General features: G+C 34.5%; 1 protein-coding gene across 2 annotated transcripts; it reads left to right on the top strand.

The window, feature by feature from the left end:
- Positions 1 to 7,812: 7,812 nt before the first annotated feature.
- On the top strand, positions 7,813 to 21,557 carry LOC120340842 (uncharacterized). Of its 2 annotated transcripts, XM_039409224.2 has the most exons (7): positions 7,813 to 8,010; positions 8,365 to 8,676; positions 9,862 to 10,050; positions 11,437 to 11,727; positions 17,523 to 17,789; positions 18,545 to 19,012; positions 19,958 to 21,557. In XM_039409224.2, the coding sequence occupies exons 2-7, from the start codon at positions 8,580 to 8,582 to the stop codon at positions 20,101 to 20,103; spliced, it is 1,458 nt and encodes a 485-aa protein (XP_039265158.2). In that variant the 5' UTR covers positions 7,813 to 8,010; positions 8,365 to 8,579; the 3' UTR covers positions 20,104 to 21,557. The 2 variants fall into 2 exon arrangements, with proteins under 2 accessions (XP_039265158.2, XP_039265156.2); XM_039409222.2 differs by lacking the exons at positions 17,523 to 17,789; positions 18,545 to 19,012; positions 19,958 to 21,557 and adding an exon at positions 12,820 to 15,615 and having other exon boundaries at positions 7,815 to 8,010.
- Positions 21,558 to 22,416: the final 859 nt, after the last annotated feature.

Raw genomic sequence — 22,416 nt, 5'->3', positions numbered from 1 at the left:
AAAATTAACTCTACATTTCAAACAAAGTCTTTTTGTGCCTTGTCTCATCAATTTACTCAATTATTCTAAATGGAAGCTTTTGTCTGTGTTAGCAATATTGAACGAAAACAGAGTTCGCAAATTGGAGAAGAAAACGATGCATGGAAAAGATTCAAAAATACCTCAAATATTAAGCCAAAACAAACTCTGAAGTTGGCACTTTAGAAAATGACTACTCTAAATAGTAATACACTGTTAAAATGCGTAATAGTTACAGAAGATTAATTCACTGAGTCTAATATACACTAAGTAGGTGGGACAATATTGAAAATATCAACAGCATGTGATTCATCTTCATTTTGAATTGGCTCACCAGAGAAATGACAATAGAAAACAAAAGATATAATTTTTACTTATTATGTCACAATTATATATACTCAAGACTTTTAACCCTTTCTCCCTAAATTTCCTGTTGTTCTTCTATTGGTTCAACGAAATTACGTAAAGTTTGAAAATCCATGTTAAAGGATTGATTTCTCGTTTAAAATAAAAGTTATGCCTGATCCCGATAAAACGAGGCTTGAATAAAAAATTGAATTGAATCATTGTTTAATATGCGGCCATGTTTATAACAGTTTACCTTTTTCTACTATGAAAACTATAATACTAGATTAAGTTACCTCTACAATAAAAATGATAGTTCTGCAATGGTCCTACATCAATGATGAAATACTCGTAACAAAAATTTCTTAAGTAAGATTGATTTGTCTTGCTAACAGGACAATACTCTGTTTCGTGATTATCAAGAGCTGAAGGAGAAAGTTCTAATTTTCTATCACGGGTTCATTAACTAACTGACTATAATTCCCATGCGAAATCTATTATGTACATAGTTTTAACATAACCTCAAACATGATATTTCTAAAAAGGGGTTTTGTACAATAATTCAAGTGATACATTCAAAATAATATAGTTTTTATTCTCTCTATCTACTTTGCACTGTATGGGAAAATTATATTGGATATGTCCTGAAGAATTTGGATAAAATATTCCGTTTCCATATATCTGACAATAAGAAATAATAGCGCAAGTTACTTTCGTAAAAAATTGATGTAAAATAGTGATCGTTGGATAGTTTCAAAAAATTCCTTCCCTATAAATAGTCCCATTACGATTCGCGTTAGCACTAATAAGCTCACTGAATTTGCGTCAATTTTGGAATTGAAATCAGAATGTTTTCAAACTGAAAAAAATAGGAGAAACAAGCTTTTGCGTAATTAATTATATTTTGACAAGATTTCAAAATTTCCCCACGTAACTGTCGTTTTCGATCATGTGGCCGTGTCCAGTGAACTATACAATCGAATAACACAAAAAATAAAATATTTCTGCTTTAGTTACCCAATTGATCATGATGTCACTAATTGCATGATGTGCGATTCACACATATATGATATGATTCAATGTGTATAAGTTATGTTGGGATTGTCCCAGTGGCAAATCCATGTCACCCTTGTCTGATTTTTGTCTGTATCTCATATAAATGAGGTAGGATGATGTCCGTCATCGGGACCAGGATTCCCAAAAGTTGTTTATGTTTTTTTAGCTTTAAAATTTATTTTTATCTATTTTCATGTCGTCTTCAGTACGAGAAATCTTTGATTTACATATTTTCAGAAATGCTACTAGTATTCAACAGTATAGAGTTAAAACTAGGATTCAACAGAAATGTGATTTCGCCATTATACGATTTTTACGCATTTACGATAAAAAAAAGCCGATCTCTTTGTTGTAAAATAACAGCCTAACGTTGAAACTTTTAAAATCTTGAGAGAAACAATTGATAATAAAATGCTGCATATTTACTGATTGTGGAACGTTGACCGATTCGTGATCCAAAAGTTGTATCATCAGCGACGTCGCAATAGCCAGGAAGACATTTTCTCATACAGTTTGGAATGTCATTTGTCAAGACGTCTCTAATTAACTTTGTGTCAAATCACGGAATTAATCAGAGCTTGAAAGGCGGTAATATTCTCACACTAAATTTAAATTTCATTTTCGTCTACTTTCAGATCTTGTTGTATAAATCATCTATAAATACAAACATGATTTGAAAATGGATTTTACCGCTTATGTTGTGAAAACGTCATCAACTGGCATATGACACCCGGGAATACTAGTTTTCCATACTGTATACAAAAAACAACGTGGCCACCGTCTTTTAAAAATGCTTCTTTCAAATTTCCCACGTGTTATATTGGCTCTCTCCGTGTATGATTTATAAAATTGAAAAGTAAAAGTCTCCAATGGTCCAATCGATGAAACATACTGGATTAGCACGTTCGACATCATTAAATAAACAAAGACATAGTGAGAGTGATACGGTGTAAAACTATCTTCCGATACAAGATTTAAATTACCTAGCACTAAGCTAATTTTAGTCACGAAAAGTTGTTGCCTCTGACATCAGGTCACCAGAAATACAATGTGCAATGGATTATTAAATAAACGTCATTCTCCGAAGATATCATAATGTCCTTTACATCGTGATACTTGTCAATAATATCCAGTATAAGGTATACTTTACTTTATGGACGTTAATATAGTTATTTTTGTCGTTTTTGTTCGTGATATAAGTCTTCAACGCGATGTCGCGGGTTTATATCCTAGGGTTATGTTTCCCAGTGAATTAGTCTTTAACTATTCTTGCACGTATGAATCCAGTATGGCTCGGTGGAAGGAAGTTTCATTAAAAAAGTCATGGTTATACAATTAAATATAAATTTGGATTTGTCATATGTCTGATCACACATTATTGCAATTTTCAAAGCAATGTCTGAAATGATAGTCATTATCATATTACCCAATTCCTATAGGTAGACTATGAAGTCACCACAATTAGTTACGTTGCATAGTTGAAGTATTCTCCTTTAATATGGTTTTTAATATAATATGGGTATTTTAATTTTTCCTGCTGTTTACAATCCTTATTTAGCAGTTACATAAAATTTTGCTGCAATGAATTTTTTCTTCACTGACGTACATCGTGTGACTGGTGCCTTGACGTTATTTGACGACACGATCGTTATCTGATACTTTCTAATGTTGAAAAAATTTTGAACTTGTCAAAATTCTGATCAAGTTCAACTAAGCTATTTGTTATCGTTCATAACATCTGTTTTTTTTTTCAATTGCCATACGCAACAAACTTGAACATGGAATAAAAGTTTCATATTCAGGATCATGTATACAGTGGTTTAGAAACTTTGATTCATCAGTATAAAACACGAAAAAACATTGATAACTTTTTATTATCGTTAAATTCAAGTACTAATCAAAATAAATGGATTTGTAATAAAATTTATTTGAAAACAACAACTTTATAGAGAAATTCAAGTTCACGGTACTTTTAGTTGCAGAATTTCAACTGTACAATGTCATCATCACATGCGAACGACATCTCATTCGCAACATACCGATCCAATAAACGGTTATATATAAATATAAAACATAACTACAATTAAGATAGGTATAATTTTCAACTACTGCGAGGATCTAAATAAGTCCCACAAATTTTATATTCATTTTTATTTGACTTTTATCCTTTGATCTTACGATGAACAACTATGCAATGTTCAGCAAAAAATAACAGTGTTGGAAATTCTGTTATTATCAAATTTTGAGTTTTCAATTCTAGCCATAATTTTGCTGAAGCAAGCTAAACGAAATCTCAGCAAATTTTATGCTTTGATTAGCTGGCGTAGTTTTCTTCCGCTGAAGCACGTTAAACATTATTTATTGAAATCCTAATTTTTGACTTTCTATGACAATCGATTTTTGAATCTATGAAAAAGCAAGAATCTTATTTTCATACCATTCGATGATACTCGGCCGAGCACCAGTCGCAGAAAAAATTACAATGCCCTTTCTCAAAAGGTCACGTGGTCCTTTGTAACCGAGAAACGTTATGACGTCATTGGTCATGAAAGTAAACATCTAAATATATATAGTTATGGAATTTAAATTACTTTATGATGACTATATTTCGTAATCAGAATATTTCACGAACGTATACCATCATGAACAAACATTTTTTATGGCGAATTCATAAATCAGGGTATGATACTGGTTGGGAAAATAAATCACCTGCTACGACAATTCACAAATCTTGTTGCTGAAACTGCCGTAAATATATTTCTATAACGTTTTAATGAAGCTATGTCCGGCATTTGCAATACATATGCATTATTGTCATCATTAATATTTTGTGCGGTAACAGAGTCAGTATCCTACTCAAACGCTCAACCGGTATTTGTAATTATTAACAAGTTTGTAATTAATAATAAAGAGCAAGAAGACCAATTATTATTTATTCAATTAAACTAACAAATAGTTTGTAATGGGATTGCACTCTCAAGGCAATCACGAAATTAAAAAACTCAGCAAGTCCATCCCAATTTATAACTTACTTCACAGAGTATCAGATATTTTATAACCCAGTAGCAAATACAGTGTTGACGCTTCATCATTTGGTCAAACCGCATGAGTGCGGGACAGGTGAGACACAACATTTTGAGACATCCCTTTCGAACTAGTCGCACTGTACTTGCTCGGATACACGCTTTTTCATTGACACAATTGAAAAAGTAATGCTAGTAACTTCATAAAATCAGTGAAATTACAATTTTTTCAACTATATTGCAAATGCTAATCAGTCTTTAATCGAAATAGGTTAACTGGTGAAAGAGGCGTGTCCGCACACGGGTATCCAGGTTACGCCGGTACGAATAAAAACATCAGTCAAGTAATGTATATATTGCGTGAGAAATTGATTTTATAATAATTTTTAGTTGTATTATACCTTCGCTAAAAGACAAAATCCGGCACGCGACGAATACGTAGTTTGAACGTAGAAGACAAACATAACCGAGAACTCGTGCAAGGTTCAAAATTGACTGAGAAAACATTGGATACGTTGGAATGTAGTGTAGCACGATCAAATGATCAGGATGTGAAATAAAAGAGAATAAGGTAAGCAATGCCATGCCATGGCCAGTATCCACGTTACCAGCAAATGCTTTTTCATATTGTTCACGGAAGGTCAGCATTTAAAAGCAAATTTATTGGTGACTATCTTTTGAAAAAATAATACTTTGCACGGTATTGGAATATACGCCAATTCAGTGAATAACTTAAACTCACAAATAACTTTATTACCTATTATTCGTAATTACTTGTTACGCACGGTATTTAATGAACAGCACGTATTCACGAATCACGATAAAAAGCCCAGAACAATATTGATGATGGAAATAATCGACGAACACAGATTAATATATCCTATTTCAATTCTCACAGGAGAAGATATCTGAGCGCAGCCTCGACTGTTAAACATTGTTTAGTAATAATACTTTTTGTTACTAATCACTAAAAATAATAGACACTCCCTTGACAATTATTACATTAAAACCGCAATTATTACAAATGGAGCTTCTGGAAGTTACGCAAGAAATAATGAATCATATATTTGTTTAGGAGACACTGTCAATGGTGGCTTCATCACGGTTAACTTTTTTTTGTCTAACCATGTTAGCACCATTGATTATTAATGTATAATTCAAAACTGATATTGGCTATCAACCTATGCTCTGATTACCAGTCTCACGCCTTAACCCCACCCATCTAATCAAACAACTCACCAATGGTCTAATAAGCTACCACATATAGAATATAATAATATATAGTTATATACTGTAAAATTATAGTAAACTTACTATACTTATTTATTTAGGCTCCCAATCGCCCCTATTTAACCAAAATATACCAAACCAATCGAAATTTGAATGTCATGCTTTATCATGGTGGAATTTTTGATAATGCACCCTAGCCACATTTAAACAATAGCTCCCAATTTAGACCGCTTTTTTTTCTGACGTATATCAAGATCAAATTCCTATGATTTGCGGTGAAAAAAGCAAACACTGTTTGACAATAAAAATGACTCGATCCATTCTCTCAATAGAAGCATATAACAAAATATTGTGGTGTTGCCATGACGGACATGCTTGGCATATTTAAGGTGAAGCACATTGATTTGATTACTAAATAATTGTATTTGCGCATTCTTCGATTATTTGTTCATTACAAATTAATATCCACCACAGATAAATATCTGACATCTGCTTTCATGTCACGTTTACCACAATCCCTCATTGTTTCCTCTTGCTTTCGTAACCACCCCACTTCTGCCCCCCCATTTTACAGACACTCGGAGATAACCATTTACTAGTTTCTTTAAATGTAACCCTAAGTGATATTGTATACTATATATATACACTGTTAAATTTAAATCTTTTCAATGAAGTGTGGTTGTGAGTACTGAATACTCATACAAATGTATCAAATTTGTCGTCATGGAAACACTACCTGCTTATAAACCGTTTTGTTGTTATTCCACCAAAAAAATCGATAAACACAATGTCTAGTTCAACTCGTGGTCAACGCAAGGTACGTACTCATATGAAAACAAATGATTACCAATACCACGATATGAACTTGTTACTCTTAGAGTAGATAATGCATCTATGACTGTCGACGTTCTTCTTGAACAATTTATTCACGGATGACCGAAAGAAGATATACCGCGTGGTCATCTTTAGTCATCGATGGACGGAGCGCCGTAATATAAGTATAAAAGTCGTTGAATCATTTTGCAGCCTCATTATTTTCTTAAGCTTATTCCGAGTGACATGAGGATAGACTTTAATGTTGTGGCGCAATGAATTTATATTTTTGACAAGATGTGATTGACGGAGCGGCATTTAGCTTAGCAGATAATGTAGGCCTTTTGTTGATTAGGACTAAATTACAATAAGATCGACTAAAATCATTATTTGAGATGTGCCGTGCATATGTATGTTACCAATCATATATAGATGGAGGGATTTAAGCGCACATAGTGCTCATAGTTTAACATAATTGAAGTGTCGAAATATTCGAACTATTTCCGATGAAATATCGGAATATTTTAAATATAAATCAGTATTCGTCTTCAAAAAAATTCCTGTCACCCGCAGAGAAATATAACGAAATTCCATCGCCCCTGCTATGAATTGACAGCCATAAGGCGCCAGTTTTAATATCCAGCCCTCCGTAAATAATCTTTGGCTGTATTTGTGGTCAAAATGGAATTTAAATAACTGTGTGCAAATAGTTTTGCTCGAACTCTGGGGAATAACAATGGATATCATTTCTAACGGAAGTAGAAATCGAAATATCAACTTCGCGTAAACTACTTTTTATAATTTTAAAAACGGCATGCGATTGTGACTAAAACAATGCCAGTGCAACAAGCTGTTTTGGTGGAAGACGAAACTGTGATGATGTTAGCAATTTTATTTTGCTTGCTTGAATTTCAATACTCTTTCGCATAAATCTGAGAAATCAAATATTCCAATTTGCATCAAATCTGATCCACGTGGCGAAGATTATACCTCTTATTATCAGTAATGTAGGTATCTCAATTTGATGTTTAAATGACGTTCCCTATTCCCTAATATGGAATGTTAAAATCACCGCCAGTTTGTTTTATACACAACCATCTCCAGCTGTATTGAAAATGGCGTTTTGTCCTCACTGACAATAGCATACCAGACACCTTATAAACGAGTTCCCGACAGTAGAATAATTCTGAACCATCGAGCCGTTTTATATGAAGAGGAACAAACGTTGTCGCTTTTTACGTCCGTTCGCATACTCTCGCTTTTAAAGGCTCGTTTGCCAAATAACTGGCACTTGTGCTCCGGTTTCTCGAGCCGTAGGGTATATATGTGTGTTTGAGAAGATAGATAGATCGTTTATATTGATATGCTGTTTGCTCTAAATATTGAAAAATTTTGATCGCTGCGCTGGTAATCACAAGTAATCAGATTCAGTGCAAAGTCAGCTTAATGCAGGAACACCTTGATTCATCGGGGTTCGGCAAAGCGGCTATGAGTATCGCACTCATAAATTCAGCATGGACTGCAGGTAAATGTTAATAGATTCCCGACAATTTCGGTTCTAACCATATTTGTCGTTTTAAAATAGCGGCAATGCAGTGAACTCTTTCAAGGAAGGTCAGTTATTTTGATCGCATATGTATTCTCAAGTCGAATTGTTGAATTTGAAAGCGCTATGGCGGTATGTAGTCTAACAAAGATTAACCTCTGCTTTTCCGTGCGTCAGTTAGACTGACAAACAGTGAGGTTTAGGGGTGCTGACGTCAAACATGCACCGTAAACCAAACTTCTATTCTTGTAGGTGTGGGTGTAAAGTTTGTTTATTTTTATAAACAAAAATTATATCCAATTAACATATATACTGGTATTTTCTATATTTTAGCGTCAACATATATTATAAGTCACCAACGTAACCCTGTAACCTAACAACTTCAGCTCAACTTGTTTGGACTATTCACTGAAAATCAAATATTCAAGAGATACTGATAGACTGTTGCTTAGCCTATCATTATTACAACTACCAATCTAATTGAAAATCATACGGATTGCTGCAACTTGATAAACTAAGCGACCTTGTTGGATAATACGACACTGGAAATGAAGACTGCGATGCTTCTACTGCTTTTAGCTGTCCTGTGCAGCACGTCTATTGGACGGACATTACATGAGCGGAAACGAAGAGTAGCAGGTATTGGTAAGTAACAAATAATTGTAACTTTACGTATTGGATATTTGTATGCTTGAATTTTGTGAAGGATGGCACTGAACTAATCTTTCATCATATGGTAACAAACCTTGTCGAAAAAAAATTAGAACTAAAGGGAAAAGCTGGATACGTCCACGGTGTTAATCTACTTCCGCTGGTCCCATAGACGTCGAAGGGGGCAAATTATATGAAGGCCTAAACGTTACACAAGATAGAACAAGCAAAGTGTCAATTTAGTGGTTGCTAGGCGTGCGTTTAATATTTATTTACCATCCGTGGGAAAATCTCTGATTTGGCGACTCTCGAGACTGTTGAAGTGGCGCCGACATGTCATAAGTCGCCCGTACAAAGTACTTTTATCTTATCATATTTATATGAAAGTATGATCCCTGATTGGCAATTAAAAATGGGGTCGAGTCTCTCGCAAAATGAGACGTATTTCTTCTATCAAAATTTTAAAATATATCCTTGCTGTGTAGCAAGACTATCCAGTCGTGATTTTGGAAATAACGATTCTAATTTTAACCAAGGCATGGAATTCATTCAGAAAGCTGAATCACGCTGACGTTTTCATAAGAAAATTCTTTCAATAATATGACCATCATAATCCTTTGTTTTGGTATTTACTTGAAAACTTTTTATATCGACGACATTATTGGATATTATGTTTTTATATAGATACATATAAAGGTATGACAACATTCATGCAAGTTTAAAATTTTTGAAAGCCGGAATGTCAATTGCGTCGCGAAAAATAAATATTCCATATTCTCGGCATCGGTTTTAGTGCCTGAACTTAGTATATTGTTTAACTTATGTACTAATTTCAATTATCTTATGCAAGTTACTGTGAATTATAGCAGCGCATATTCACGACGCGATTACCTTTGGCTCGATCTATAGATGTTGTGATTTTGAAGTCAATCACAACATTATGAGAACGGTTCTTTGATAATGGGACCTCCTGCATTATTGCTATCAAATCGTGTGGTTTTGAATTATCTGACAGGAGTAGACTCAGCTTTAGAAACTTCGTAATTGTGTAATGATTTAGGTAAACTAAACGGTGCTCAACATTATTTGTTGCACACACTTATAATCTACTAATAATAATTCCTTGTGGACGATTCACCGGTACCGACTTAACCACAAGTACTTATTTTTATGTTTCAGAATACGACACTTATCTGGACAAGGACCCAGCTAACGACGACGATTACTACGAATACGATGAATATGATATTGAAGAAGATGACCTCTTCTCTTGTTTTACCGGCGGAGAACAAGTTCCGCATTTTCTCATGTGTGATGGATATAAAGATTGCACCGACGGGTCAGATGAAATCCCGGCAAATTGCGAAGGTATGTTGTTTATACTTAAAATTCAAAAAAAAATATTTGAGATTGATTTCATTTGAGCCGGGCGGAGAGTATGAAGCAGTCATGTGTAAAAGATGTTATTCAATAATCCAGCACGCCTTGACAAACACTGTTTATTTATCAATATGTGAAAGCGTGCGGATATACAAGTAATTTATATTGTTACATCAGAGCAAATGCACAATGTCTAAAAGTAGAACTTACGGTCTTGCCATTAACCCGGTTTGAATTGATATAAAAAAAAATTAAGTGGTAATAACTTATTATTACAGAATTTCAACTAATCTGTCTATGAATAAATAGAATGAGTCTTGCTTTCTCAGTTTCAATAAAAAATAAATTGGATTTAAACAACAAAATTCTAGCCGCATTAAATCATCGGTGTTTAGCACCACAGGACGTTTATTACTCCAAATCAAATTCGTCGAAATCACCGAAAAAGAGGGAGAGCCAGTTTGTTGATAACTATAATAGAGGTTATATTAACGGTTTAAAAATATACCATCAATTTGTATGGTATTTTTTGTTTCTTAAATTGGACTTTGCCAAACAGGCGTGCCGTTCCGTTACCTAGACGTATTTACCTTTCGAGACGGCTGACGCTACGAGCGTGGGCGACTGGGTGTCTTGTCTCGTTCCACAAGTAATCTGCTCCCTGAGATCATGATACAATAGGTGTGCTTAGCGGTCCGTGATAAAGTGAATGTTTTTCGCTGAATAGGCACTTTGGCGTGTAAAGTGTTGCAATGTAAAATACAATTTGCTTCAAGATTTCGTGTTATGAACAGAAAATTTGGTCTGTTGAAAGCCATGTCCATATGAGCGCACAAAAATAGCAAGCACGTTTTTGTCTCCTAGAAGTAATTCTTAGACAATGCTCCATTTGGGCAATTAATACGCCTACAGTTTTTTAAAGTAAATTTAAGAATCCATCAGTTAGCATCAATATGATGTTTTAGCAACTCCCAAAACGCAATGATGAAATAATACAAGCTGTCAGGGGTAATTGTTTTATTGGGCGAACAGGGTCACAGACAATATCAACCGACTGTTGTGATAGGAAACCTTGTCTAAGTTCAGTGCAAATTTGCAAAATACAATTTTTTACCGTTGACTGCCCATAGATGGCCGGTGCTCAAAACGTTTGGATTGCGTTTGGTTGAAGGTAATTTTTGAGCTTCATTGCCGCTCTGCACAAATATGTATATTAGTTAATCATAAACCCGATTGTCTATTTTTATTTCAATGGACTTACTGAAGTATGTTATACTTACAGTTCTGCGGGACATCATTTTGAAAAATCAACATTATATGGCGCAACCGCTATTTACACACAACTTGAATCTTACTGTTTTTTTCTTTTTATAGAGCTTGGAATCTCGACGCCACCTACCTCCACCACAAGTACAACAACAACCACGACCACGACCACGGCGCCCACAACAACTACTACCACTGCAACGACAACAACCACTACTGCTTCCTTACCACCAGTGGAACCAAATGTAAGAAAACCGGAGGATTATGGTGATTATGAAGATGCTTGTACTGAAGAAGAGTTTCAATGTCAATCGGATTTATCTATTTGTCTTCCACAAACTCAAGTTTGCGATGGAATACACGATTGCCCAGATAAAGAAGATGAGGCTAATTGTACCGGTAAGTTTTAGATTTGATCAATATTTGATCCTCAAAATATTTTCATGGCAAACCACTGTTGCTGCTGCTTTGAATCAATTGTTATGTCTTGAGAATCAATTTTTTAACCTAAGTCCGTAATGTGAAAGGAGAAAAAACTTGTACAAACGGGAACAATTTAGACAAAGAGCTGGACTATATGAAGTACACTTGCACATTATGACGTATATCTTGCTTGTTTTTGTGTATTGCTTTTATTTGGTTACGAAAATCTACTTCTATACATTTTGTATGATAAAACGCGTCGGTTGCTTATTGCGTTGGTAATTCGCTTCGAACGGTCAGACTCAACGGTAGATTTAAAGGCTTAGCGTTAGAAGCGTAGTGTAAATTCCAATTTGCCGCAAGACAATCAGTCCTAAAGAAACAATGAAAGTGGCCAAAACTTAAACTGACGAATGAATGAATATGGAATTGAAGGAAAATAAATATTACAGGTGAGACACCATGTTCCTGACTTGGGATTGTGATGCACGTGATCTATTCTATCAAATAACTCTACTAATCATCTTTCCATTCTGTTATTAACCAAATTCCAGTATTCTTTTGTAATTATTTGACATAGGTAACGTAATATGCAAACTAACAATCAGATTAAACTCTTTTGTCGTAATTAAGGAGGAAAATTCACAATAATTAATTTTTTGCACTCTACTTTATCTTTCTTTCTCTATTTTCTGTTTCTTCTCTTCTTTTTTTTTGTTCTCTCAATTAACAACAAATTAATCTTCTTGGTTCTAACATATATACTTCCTTCAATCCCATGTTCATCGTCAATCTGCTGGCCACTTTCGCAATATACTTTGACAATCGAGCATTTCGACCCATTTTAGTCGAAAGCGCTGTAACATCCTTAATCCATTTTGTATAATCCGTGTCTGGATCACCCGCGATCCAGATTGCGAATCAATTTCCGCGGGTTCTTGTTAGTATTCCACGCGATTTCGATTGCTTATGTTCTTTGATTTGTTAGGATAGGATATATTTTTGTTTGAGCATGGATTTTTTAGTTGTTTTGATCTCAGCAAATAACTTTTATATTCCTATTTACAGAATTGCACTTCGAATCAATTCCTGTTATTCCACATATGAGACCAGTTTTTGAAGGAGGCCTCGATTTTGATACTTTCGACATTGATCACACACCATCGAAAGATATCAAGGCGGCCCCTAACGACATGGACTACATTTACTATATCGATAACAGGAACGGCGTAGCGATCAGTCTACCTGATGTACTCAACGGTGCAGACGACCAACAAAAAGCGGAACCCACTAGCTTCAAACCGCCGGTGGTGATTATGAAACCTCCCCCACAAAAGCCAGATGTTCCTATTTTGATACCATCTGAAAAACAGGAAAATAATGCGAATGACTTGGCATTAGAATCTGATTATGACTACATAATGTTGGGAGACGAGGACGACATAAGGAGACGTTTACTCGAGAAGGTGCCGGGGACCGAAACAACTAAATCAAATGACACAGATAATCACGACGTCTCCGTTTTAAAAGACGGTGAAATCGAAATAAATCACAATACTGGAGAAATTATTTTATTTGAAAATGGCGAAGTAATTCCACTTTCGCCCGAACCAGCTGAAGCTAAACGAGAAGAAAGTTTGTTAACGACTGTCGAGCCAAAAATCATTTCACCCGAGCACACAACAAAAAGTACAACAGTAGCAATGTCGACTACATCACAAAGTGATGATAACGAAACTTTGAAATTAAAAAAGAAAATTGAGAAACAACGGAAAAAATTCCGCGGAATCGTTGCCCAACTTTTACACCAAATGGGAAAACTGGTTGAAACTGGAGCAGACTCTGAACCGGACAATACAATTCAAACAAATATAAACATTAATGTTGGAACAGGAATAGACTTATCATCAGCTGGTAGTTTGTATTCAAGACTTTTATCACAATCATCTTCTCCTAATTCACCAAGATTAAGAATAAGTGTGGATGTACAATTATAAAACTTCTTATAGACGTCTGATAGGCGCACTGTCGTAGGATAAACTGCGCATGTGGTCTGTTTGGCTCGGGTTTTCCTACATCGTTTCTTCAATACCTCAAAGTTTATAAATTTATTTGAAATATCTCACGGGTTTCTTACGCTATTTTCAGTAGTTGGGCGGTTAAAAAATAGTTGCAAATAATTGTACGCGAGTGAGCATTTGGTCGAAATACCAATTTTACGCCTCGAAAGTTTGCATATCAATCATATTTTATTTATTTCTATGAAACTTTACTGTTATTTTGTTATACATCACATTTTATACTTGATTTTAAGCATGAAGTATTATTTTTCTTAGTACGACGTTGAAAACGAAACACCGATAATGCATTTCAGTACTAAAACGCTTAGCATGTTAGGCACTAAGAGGTCTAATAAATGCAATTAAGCATGAAAATGGGTTTGGTACATTTGGGCACATTACCCAAAAGTGGAAAGTAACATTTTCCCAAATGACTTCGACTCATACAAGCAATGGGTCATATAACAATGATTCAAGGGTATCACTCATCGCCCAATTTGCAAAACTAACTCTAAATTTTACACGCAAACGCAAATTGCGGTGTTCTTTTTTCAGCGTTGATTAAGTAGTTAGAACGGCGGTTAGTTGTGACTATACCGTAAATAACCAATGACTTTAATTGATATCAATAAGACTGGTGTTCATTCATCACTTGCGAAATGTTATTCCCATAAGAATATTCTGAAGGTTAATTTTGAACTGTGAGGTACCAAGTTTAACCAGGCTATTTTGTTTATATATAGCTGGTATAGATCATTATCGACACCAATCTATGACTGAAAATGAGCGATTTATTGCACCAAACAAAATTTATTACGCTTTCAAAAAATATAAAATGTCCTGAAACAAAAATTGTGTTTTGTATTTCGATACTTTATGTGCTGTTGCCAAACCGTTTGTTTTTTGTTACAAAATCTATCAAAAGTACAGCTAAATACCTACCTCCGAGCATGGCTACGTTGATTTAGTATACATTAAAGCTATACTCTTAAAAGTATTAAGTACCCTTTATAAGGGCTTTTAGATAGAGTATGTTTTGTTAATTCAAATGACCACGAAAAGTAAACCTACGAAAATTCGTCACGACTGAGCGAATTTGAATTGTTCTACGCTTTGCTTTGCTCAACTAAAAGGATAATGCCATATCAAACACGGTACATATGTACGGCATGTCTGAACAGTACCCGTGTATGAGCAGTTCATTATTGATAATGGCAAATTCGTAAAGATTGAAGGTAACGCCTAAACCGTCACCTCACTGTGATTATGAATTGTATAATATTAATTTAATTACTTACGCGCATTAGACCATTTGTAGCTTAATCATGGAAAATCTGGAGCCCAATAGTTTAATTTATGAAGAATCTGACATTCCGAAATTTAGATGAAAGTAAACTGGTATTGAATATAAGCAATATTTTATAACGATTACTATGTTTCATACCTCAAATACAGTATTCTAAACCTAAAACGCTTTTTGTTGCGAGACATTATATGGATTATACTGAATGATTTATTTCAATACACCATGGCGTCTCTGGATTGAGCATAGACAAATGTAGTTCAAAAAGCCCGTAGAAACAACACTAGAATAGTTGACTTTAATATAGTGCACTCCGTTCGTTAACCTTATTATTTTGAATGTTTTACATGATATAATCGTCAACTTTTTATGTTATTTTTTGATATTCTTAATTTTTTTGCTGTGCGGTTTACACTTTCTTATTTATTACTACTCCTTATCGTTTATTTTGTTTCATACTAATAAAATGAAATAAGTTCTAATACTGTGTTTCCGGAGTTTTCATAAAATATCTATGCCAGAAGTTGCAGTTTATTAACCGCCAGTCTTGGCGAATCTGTAGTAGCGCAAATGGTAGACAGGTTGTACCATTCATACTGTCTAACTTAGCAATATCTTCATTGTATTTCAATTTAGTTAAATATTATTCCATAGGTGCAATTATATTTTTATTCCATTAATCCGCCCTCTTGAAACAGTTGCATGGACTGTTGAGGCTATTAATGGAGTCCGCACAGTTTTGAAGTTAAAATAGTTTTTCCCTCTTCAGGTAGGGGGACCCACAAAATGAAAAGTCACCAAATATAAATTACAAGAGAGCAAATGATTGGTTATTTCAATTCCACTCGTTTCGAAAAAGATTCTGCTCATACTTTAATCGATTATTACTTTTCGTACGCAAACTTGCGCAGTACCAAGTCCAAACCACAGTTATTCAGACAATAGGTCAACAAATATTATTTCCGCCGTTCGTCTAAAACCAATTTATCGGATTATTCATGTGAAAATAATTAATAAACCTCCCACAATAAATAATATTTTTGTATCAGATTTTACAATGTGTTTATTCCTAATGTACGAATTGTGTAGGCTTTCTGCTTACACTTGAAGCCTGTTCCTCTATTACTGCGCAGTATATTATGATGAATCATTGAGTGTGAACAGAATTACATTCTTACGGAAGATCTTGTCATGAGAATTTAAAAAAAAATGTTCAGAAGAATACAAAAACATCGACAATGCGAAAATAACACACCCGCTTTTCTGTATCAAAGTTTTAAGTCTAAATTTCACATGGACTCAGTTCGTTCACTCAGTTGGCAATGCTTTACTTCAAGACTTCCGAAGCCAGATTTTGGTTTGGGGATGATTATTCAGTAATGAAGCGGATTTGTTTCAGCAGATACAATATACATATTATGGGAAATTGTCATTAACTAAATTGAGTTGGTATATTTGAATAGGAACAATCGAGTTAAACAAAGCTTTTCATTCTTCTGGAATCCCTTTGTGAATAATCGTGTGTGATACACCTGGTATTTTGATATTCACCTAATCTAATCATGGGTATGTTCGATCACATGTAGTTAGGTACAAAAATTTGACAGCTCAGTAACCCAATATTTCGATATTTAAAATGACTTGTTCGGGCCATGCTTGGTGTGTACACACTATTTTCAAATGTACGAGTCATCACCCATAAACCTGTTTCTCGTGCTCTGCATGGGTCCAACAAACAGCCATTACAAATAGTGATAAGCAAAGCAATGACAAGCAGTCTGAATTAACAGATTTGTTGTTAACTTTTACTGTTATTTTCATTCTATAATTTGAAATAAATTTTCAGATACTCGATTTGCGTAACGTTAGTGATGGAAATCGATTGCCATCTGCAAGACAGTCATGTTTGACATTGCAAATTTATATGATGTTTTACATCGCTTTAGCAAAAACAGGAGTTATGACATAGCCTACCTGAATACTTGCGATGTAGTGTATAGGAGAAATGAATTTCTTTGCTGGGATAAACCTGCGTGTTCACGAAATTACCTGTTTATTTTAACGATGGTTAGTTATGAAGCCTATTGACGTAATTTTATGGGTTGTTTATCCGATATTATTGGAGATTAGGGAAATAATGAATGACAATTTCATCGGTATTTTGTGATTCATTTATTCGATATGTCAGAAGATTTCGAAACCCAATTTTTACAACACAAATTATGGACGATAACATTTGTGGACAAAACCCAGCTACATAGCACAAAACATGAATTTAGACATACTACTACGTCGCCAACGAGAAAAAGATTCTCCCTAATTCGATTGCGGTTGCGAACAGCCTGAAACCGGGGTGCTCATTGCGCATTCGGTTATGATTATTTCACAATATTTTTTTTAACTTACAGATCGATTCTTTGAAGCGACTGATCCACCTCAATCAACTGTGCAGGCATCGTCGGAATATTCAGCTTCGGGGAATCTTATTGTACAGAAAAACAGAACCGTGGCCGAAGGAAAGAGAGGTCCAGCTACAAACATAACGGTACAAGAAAACTTCTGCTCATCCATACACGCTTTTCAGTGTCGGTCACGCCCGGGTGATTGTGTACCAAGAACCTTACTTTGTGATGGCTTTCCTGATTGCAAAGATGGATCGGACGAAGAACGTTGTGGTAAGTAATGGAAGCGGCAATAATTTTGTCTCTTTTCGTTGTAGCAATCGCAGGAATGCACGGAAGAGTTCGAGAACTTTTCGTATGTGAGCCAAATATTCGGTAAATCAAAATTACACAATCTATATAGCTGATCAATCATATTGCGGATGAAACGTCAATTTCAATCTTATTTTATGGATAGTCACTAAAATCCTCAAAAATGTATATATATAAACAAACAATTGTAAAATTCATTAAAATCAGGAAATGGAAAACAAAAAACGGGTATGAAAGCACGTACGTTATTAACGTTAACATACATTTAAAGTTGCCAATTACCGGATTTGAACCACTTTCTATAATTACATGTTTTGTGAAGCTTTAATTTACACTTTTTTAGGACTTCTCAAAGCAATTTAAATTGCCTGTAATTTTATACTAGTTCAGTCAGAAAGTATGTTGTAGTAAACAACGTGAAAAATCGCCCTGTTTCTTATTCTACGTTGATGGAATTAATATTTTTTTTAAGATAAAGTACCCATACACTTTTGGACTGGCATAGAAGATTTTTTCTACCGCCTCAATATTTGATGTATGAGTAATCGTGAAAGTTGCAGCTTACTTATGCTCACTTCTTCATCATTATGTCGGCAGGGGTTTTCGGGCGATATCGCATGTTTGCATCTCTAATAAATAAACGCCAACAGAATAATTCTAGCTGTGCATGTGTTCTGTTATTGTGGCGAAAATATACTCATTTATTCTTTTTTCAGAATGCCAACAAAGTGGTGAATACTATTGCTTGAATGGTAATTGTGTCGACGCTTCTACACGATGTGACGGTGCCAACGATTGCGGTGACTTCAGCGACGAAATCCTCGGTTGTATTTTATTTCCTTCCAACGAACTCAAACTGGAGAAACTTACAAATGTACACGAAAGTGGAAAAGAGAATGGAGAGTCTATTCCTGATCCAGACCCAACACAGTCAGTAAAATATATCGGGCTAAAATCAACTATCATGTTATCGGAAAATGAGCCAGTAACAACCAGCAGCGATCAAATTGCACTACCATCCTTCACTGCCAGCGAAGTATCAAGAAACCAAGATCGTTCGTCAACCGCATTTGTCACTGAAGATGTCGATTTCCCAATATGTAGTTTACATCCATGCGCAAATGACGGAGATTGTTATGAGAACAAACACTCTTTCATCTGCGTATGCAAACCAGGATTCAAAGGTAATATCTTACGACTAAACAATATTTTTTAATACTTCCAAATTAAGAAAATGTTGTAAATAGTGTATACCAGTGGTTCTCAAACTTTTATAGCTCGTGGCCCCTTCCGGAGGCTTCTTGCACTCGTGATCCCCTGTTCATCATTCTAAAAAAGTTGACGTGTTAGCTTGTGATATGTATTTACGACCTCTTATAGAATGCAAAAACAAAGCACGGGCAAAAAAGTCAGAGCTTTTTAGTAAACAATCAATGGGAATCTTGCGCTTGGGACTGTCTAACTAGGTTCCCGTACATTTGAACCCACGACAATTGCACCTGTGGAAATTTTTTTTGTTTTGCGGATATTTGAACCCATACTAACCCTAACTCATGGGTTTTAGCACCCGCATATAGATTGAACCCGCGGATATACACATGGGTTCAAATGTACGTGGGTTCGAATGTACGGTCACCGGTTCCTTATATTAAGCACCGTCTTTGATATAGGCAGGCGATTGTCACTTTCAACATCAGGGCGGTTCCTAGACTTTGCTTTGTTGGTAACAAGATCAGAAAAAATAGATTCGCACAGATAGGTTGTAAATTGAACTAGCAATGATGATGCATTCTTACACGTAGTAGGTGGTAATGGCTTCTTTGCTTGATTTTAAAGCAATCATCGGCAGTCATGTCATCAATAAAGCCAACGTAACTGTCGTTCCCTTTTCGTATTTTGGGGATTGAGAATTCACATATAGGCTTCTGAAGTTATAATATGATATCGACGATTAGCTCGTATTCAAGCGAAACTGCCCGTTTGCAGGATAGACGGCCTACTGACAAACTATTCTGATTAGTAGATTCAAAATTCCATTATGATTAAACTATTCACACACACAAGAAAGTTAATACGCCTTGTGACTGAGGTAAACGGGTATGTGATTTTCAGCGTTTTTTTTTTACCAGGTCCAACTTGTCTCCAACGAGCTCCGATAATTTGCAAAAGAGGAGATCCTGCGTGTAACAGAGCTTTATCAACAACATTTTCGAATTTTATTTCAACTATTTTGTTATTAGTTTTTTCGTTTTTAATATCTTGCCTTTTGTCTTGAGTGATATGAAATTAGTCTAATATTGAACAAAAAATTTTTTCTTTTTCTTTTTATGCAATCATGAACGATAGCCGAATATTGTGGAACGCTGATACATTTTTTTTATGAGTCTCTACATAACAGTAAATGTTTATCATTGTGAAATCATAAAATGGGGATCATATAGACATTATAGAGTTAGGTCCAGGATATAGAAATGTTGATAAATTGCGAAATATAGCAACTTACTTTGATAGCGTTTCAAATGTCAATATTCGTTTCCAATATTCGTAATATATCACCGATTTCAAACGCAAAGCAATTTTAGGTACAAGTTATATGTTTCATTGTGTTTTATTTATTAGTGCTTTTTATGAAACTTTCACTGCATGACAATCCAGTTACTTGTTCATCGTTTCTTTCTCCTTTTTATTGGTTTCAGAAATGCATATTACGAAATCTTCATTCTGACCTGAGGCTATAAAGTTTCGCTAGATGTGATTTTTATTATTTGTTTAACACTTGTATAATTTTAAACCAAGAAAGAACCAAACTTATAATAGAATGATCGTTCTGAACGCCATGTAACATTTTACGGCGTGGATGTGATTTAGATTACGGTTTTTGTTCGTGTATTCCTTGAGGCACTTTATCTCTCGTGTTGTTTGATACTGTCACCGAAATATAGTCTACTGCTTGACATTTAACGATATTATTACAAAAAGTTAATGTTACCTGGGGAACGATTTTATCATTTATTTTTTCATAATTTTAATAATCAAATCATTGTGTTTCTATAATTTCAAACAAATTTTATTATTTTTTTTTGCTCACCTTTTTCTGCCTTCTAAATTTTTTTGCCTTTTTGTATGCGGCTTGTCTAGACTCTTTTTCTCAGCATGATCCTGAATCCGAACAAATGAATTTAACTTACACTATTATGGTAACTTCATTGTTTCGTAGTCTGTATGCTTTTTAATTGCTTGAATTTGTACTGAAATTCCAACTTTTTAAATATTTTAAAGCTGTTATTTCATCTCACAAGCAAGTTTAATCTTTAAGCCAAACGCATTTCTTTTTCTACTAGTATTTTCATACCTAAGCGATGTCTTCATTCCATAAACCTCAATTCAAATCAAGCCTTACCAAAAACAAGCAAAGCGAAATTTTAATCACGCCAAAACATTTTATGGAACTTTCTATTTTTGCCAAATGTTTTGGAAGCAAATTATCAATGCAGCACTGTTGAAATATCTATTTTATGAAATCATAGCCTTCAATTGCTATTTAAGTTGACCAGTCGATCTTCCCTTTTGTTTCACTCATGTTTGCCATGTTGAATATATAGGTTGGTGTGGAAGATTTCGTAACGAATTGTTTTTTCGATGAAAGTAGTGTCCTGACTATTGGTGCCAGAATACTTAGGATTGTTTTGTTCATGTTGGTTGATGCTTGCGACACTGTGAAAATAAATGAATTTGTTATGAAAAAAAAATTGTTTTTGTATGTCAAAAATTATGCTGGCCATCGTATGATCATACACCATTTAGCTTGAGCATTCATGTCACTGAGACGAAGTCCGCCAATGCCCAACAAAGTTCCCGGTATGATTTTATTTTTCCAAGAAAAAATCAAAATAGTTAAACCGTTCAATTCTTAAAATTTTATTGAAAGATAAATACAACACGCTCCAGTTTGACCAAAAAATGTTTGGAATTACAAAACAAATCTGAACAAGAGATTTATAAAAGAGATATCGCCGTTAGAATTTTATTTGATCCTTCTTTTGTTTTATACCCACTTGACATTGACATTCCTAAATCCGATGTTTACAGTCTGGAACTGTCAAGTGACACTCAGTACAAGCTGTTAAACTATACAATTCCCTGGATTGCCATGCGAGAAAATAGCTGGAGGCAAACTTTTCAAGTGCACCTTAAATTTCTTCGAGAGTATTAGGTCGAAGAATTTAATTTATAGACTGGAATGATGCTTGCTACGAATCCACTACAAAATATTTAGGGTAGTCGATTTGAATAGCATCTTCGATATGAAACTGGCCCAATTTATCACAGCCTATCAAAATGGGATAATCTTGTAACTTAGGTGGAATATGGGAGTATATTTAAAAAAAACTGAAATTTTTTTATGTTGCTACAAAATACCCAAGTGGACTAATGTTATAGTTTGATAAAACTCATTTTAGTAACTATCTTAAAATGAATATACAGGGTGGGCCGAAAAAAATTTTACTATTATTTACATTCTGTATGTAAAAAATGGTAAATTTTTTTGACCCACCTGGCATATCAGGGCACAAAGTTTTGAATTCAA

The sequence above is a fragment of the Styela clava genome, chromosome 14 (genome assembly GCF_964204865.1).
Source record: "Styela clava chromosome 14, kaStyClav1.hap1.2, whole genome shotgun sequence".
Taxonomy (NCBI): Eukaryota; Metazoa; Chordata; class Ascidiacea; order Stolidobranchia; family Styelidae; genus Styela; species Styela clava.
This window is presented reverse-complemented; position numbering and strand designations above follow the sequence as displayed.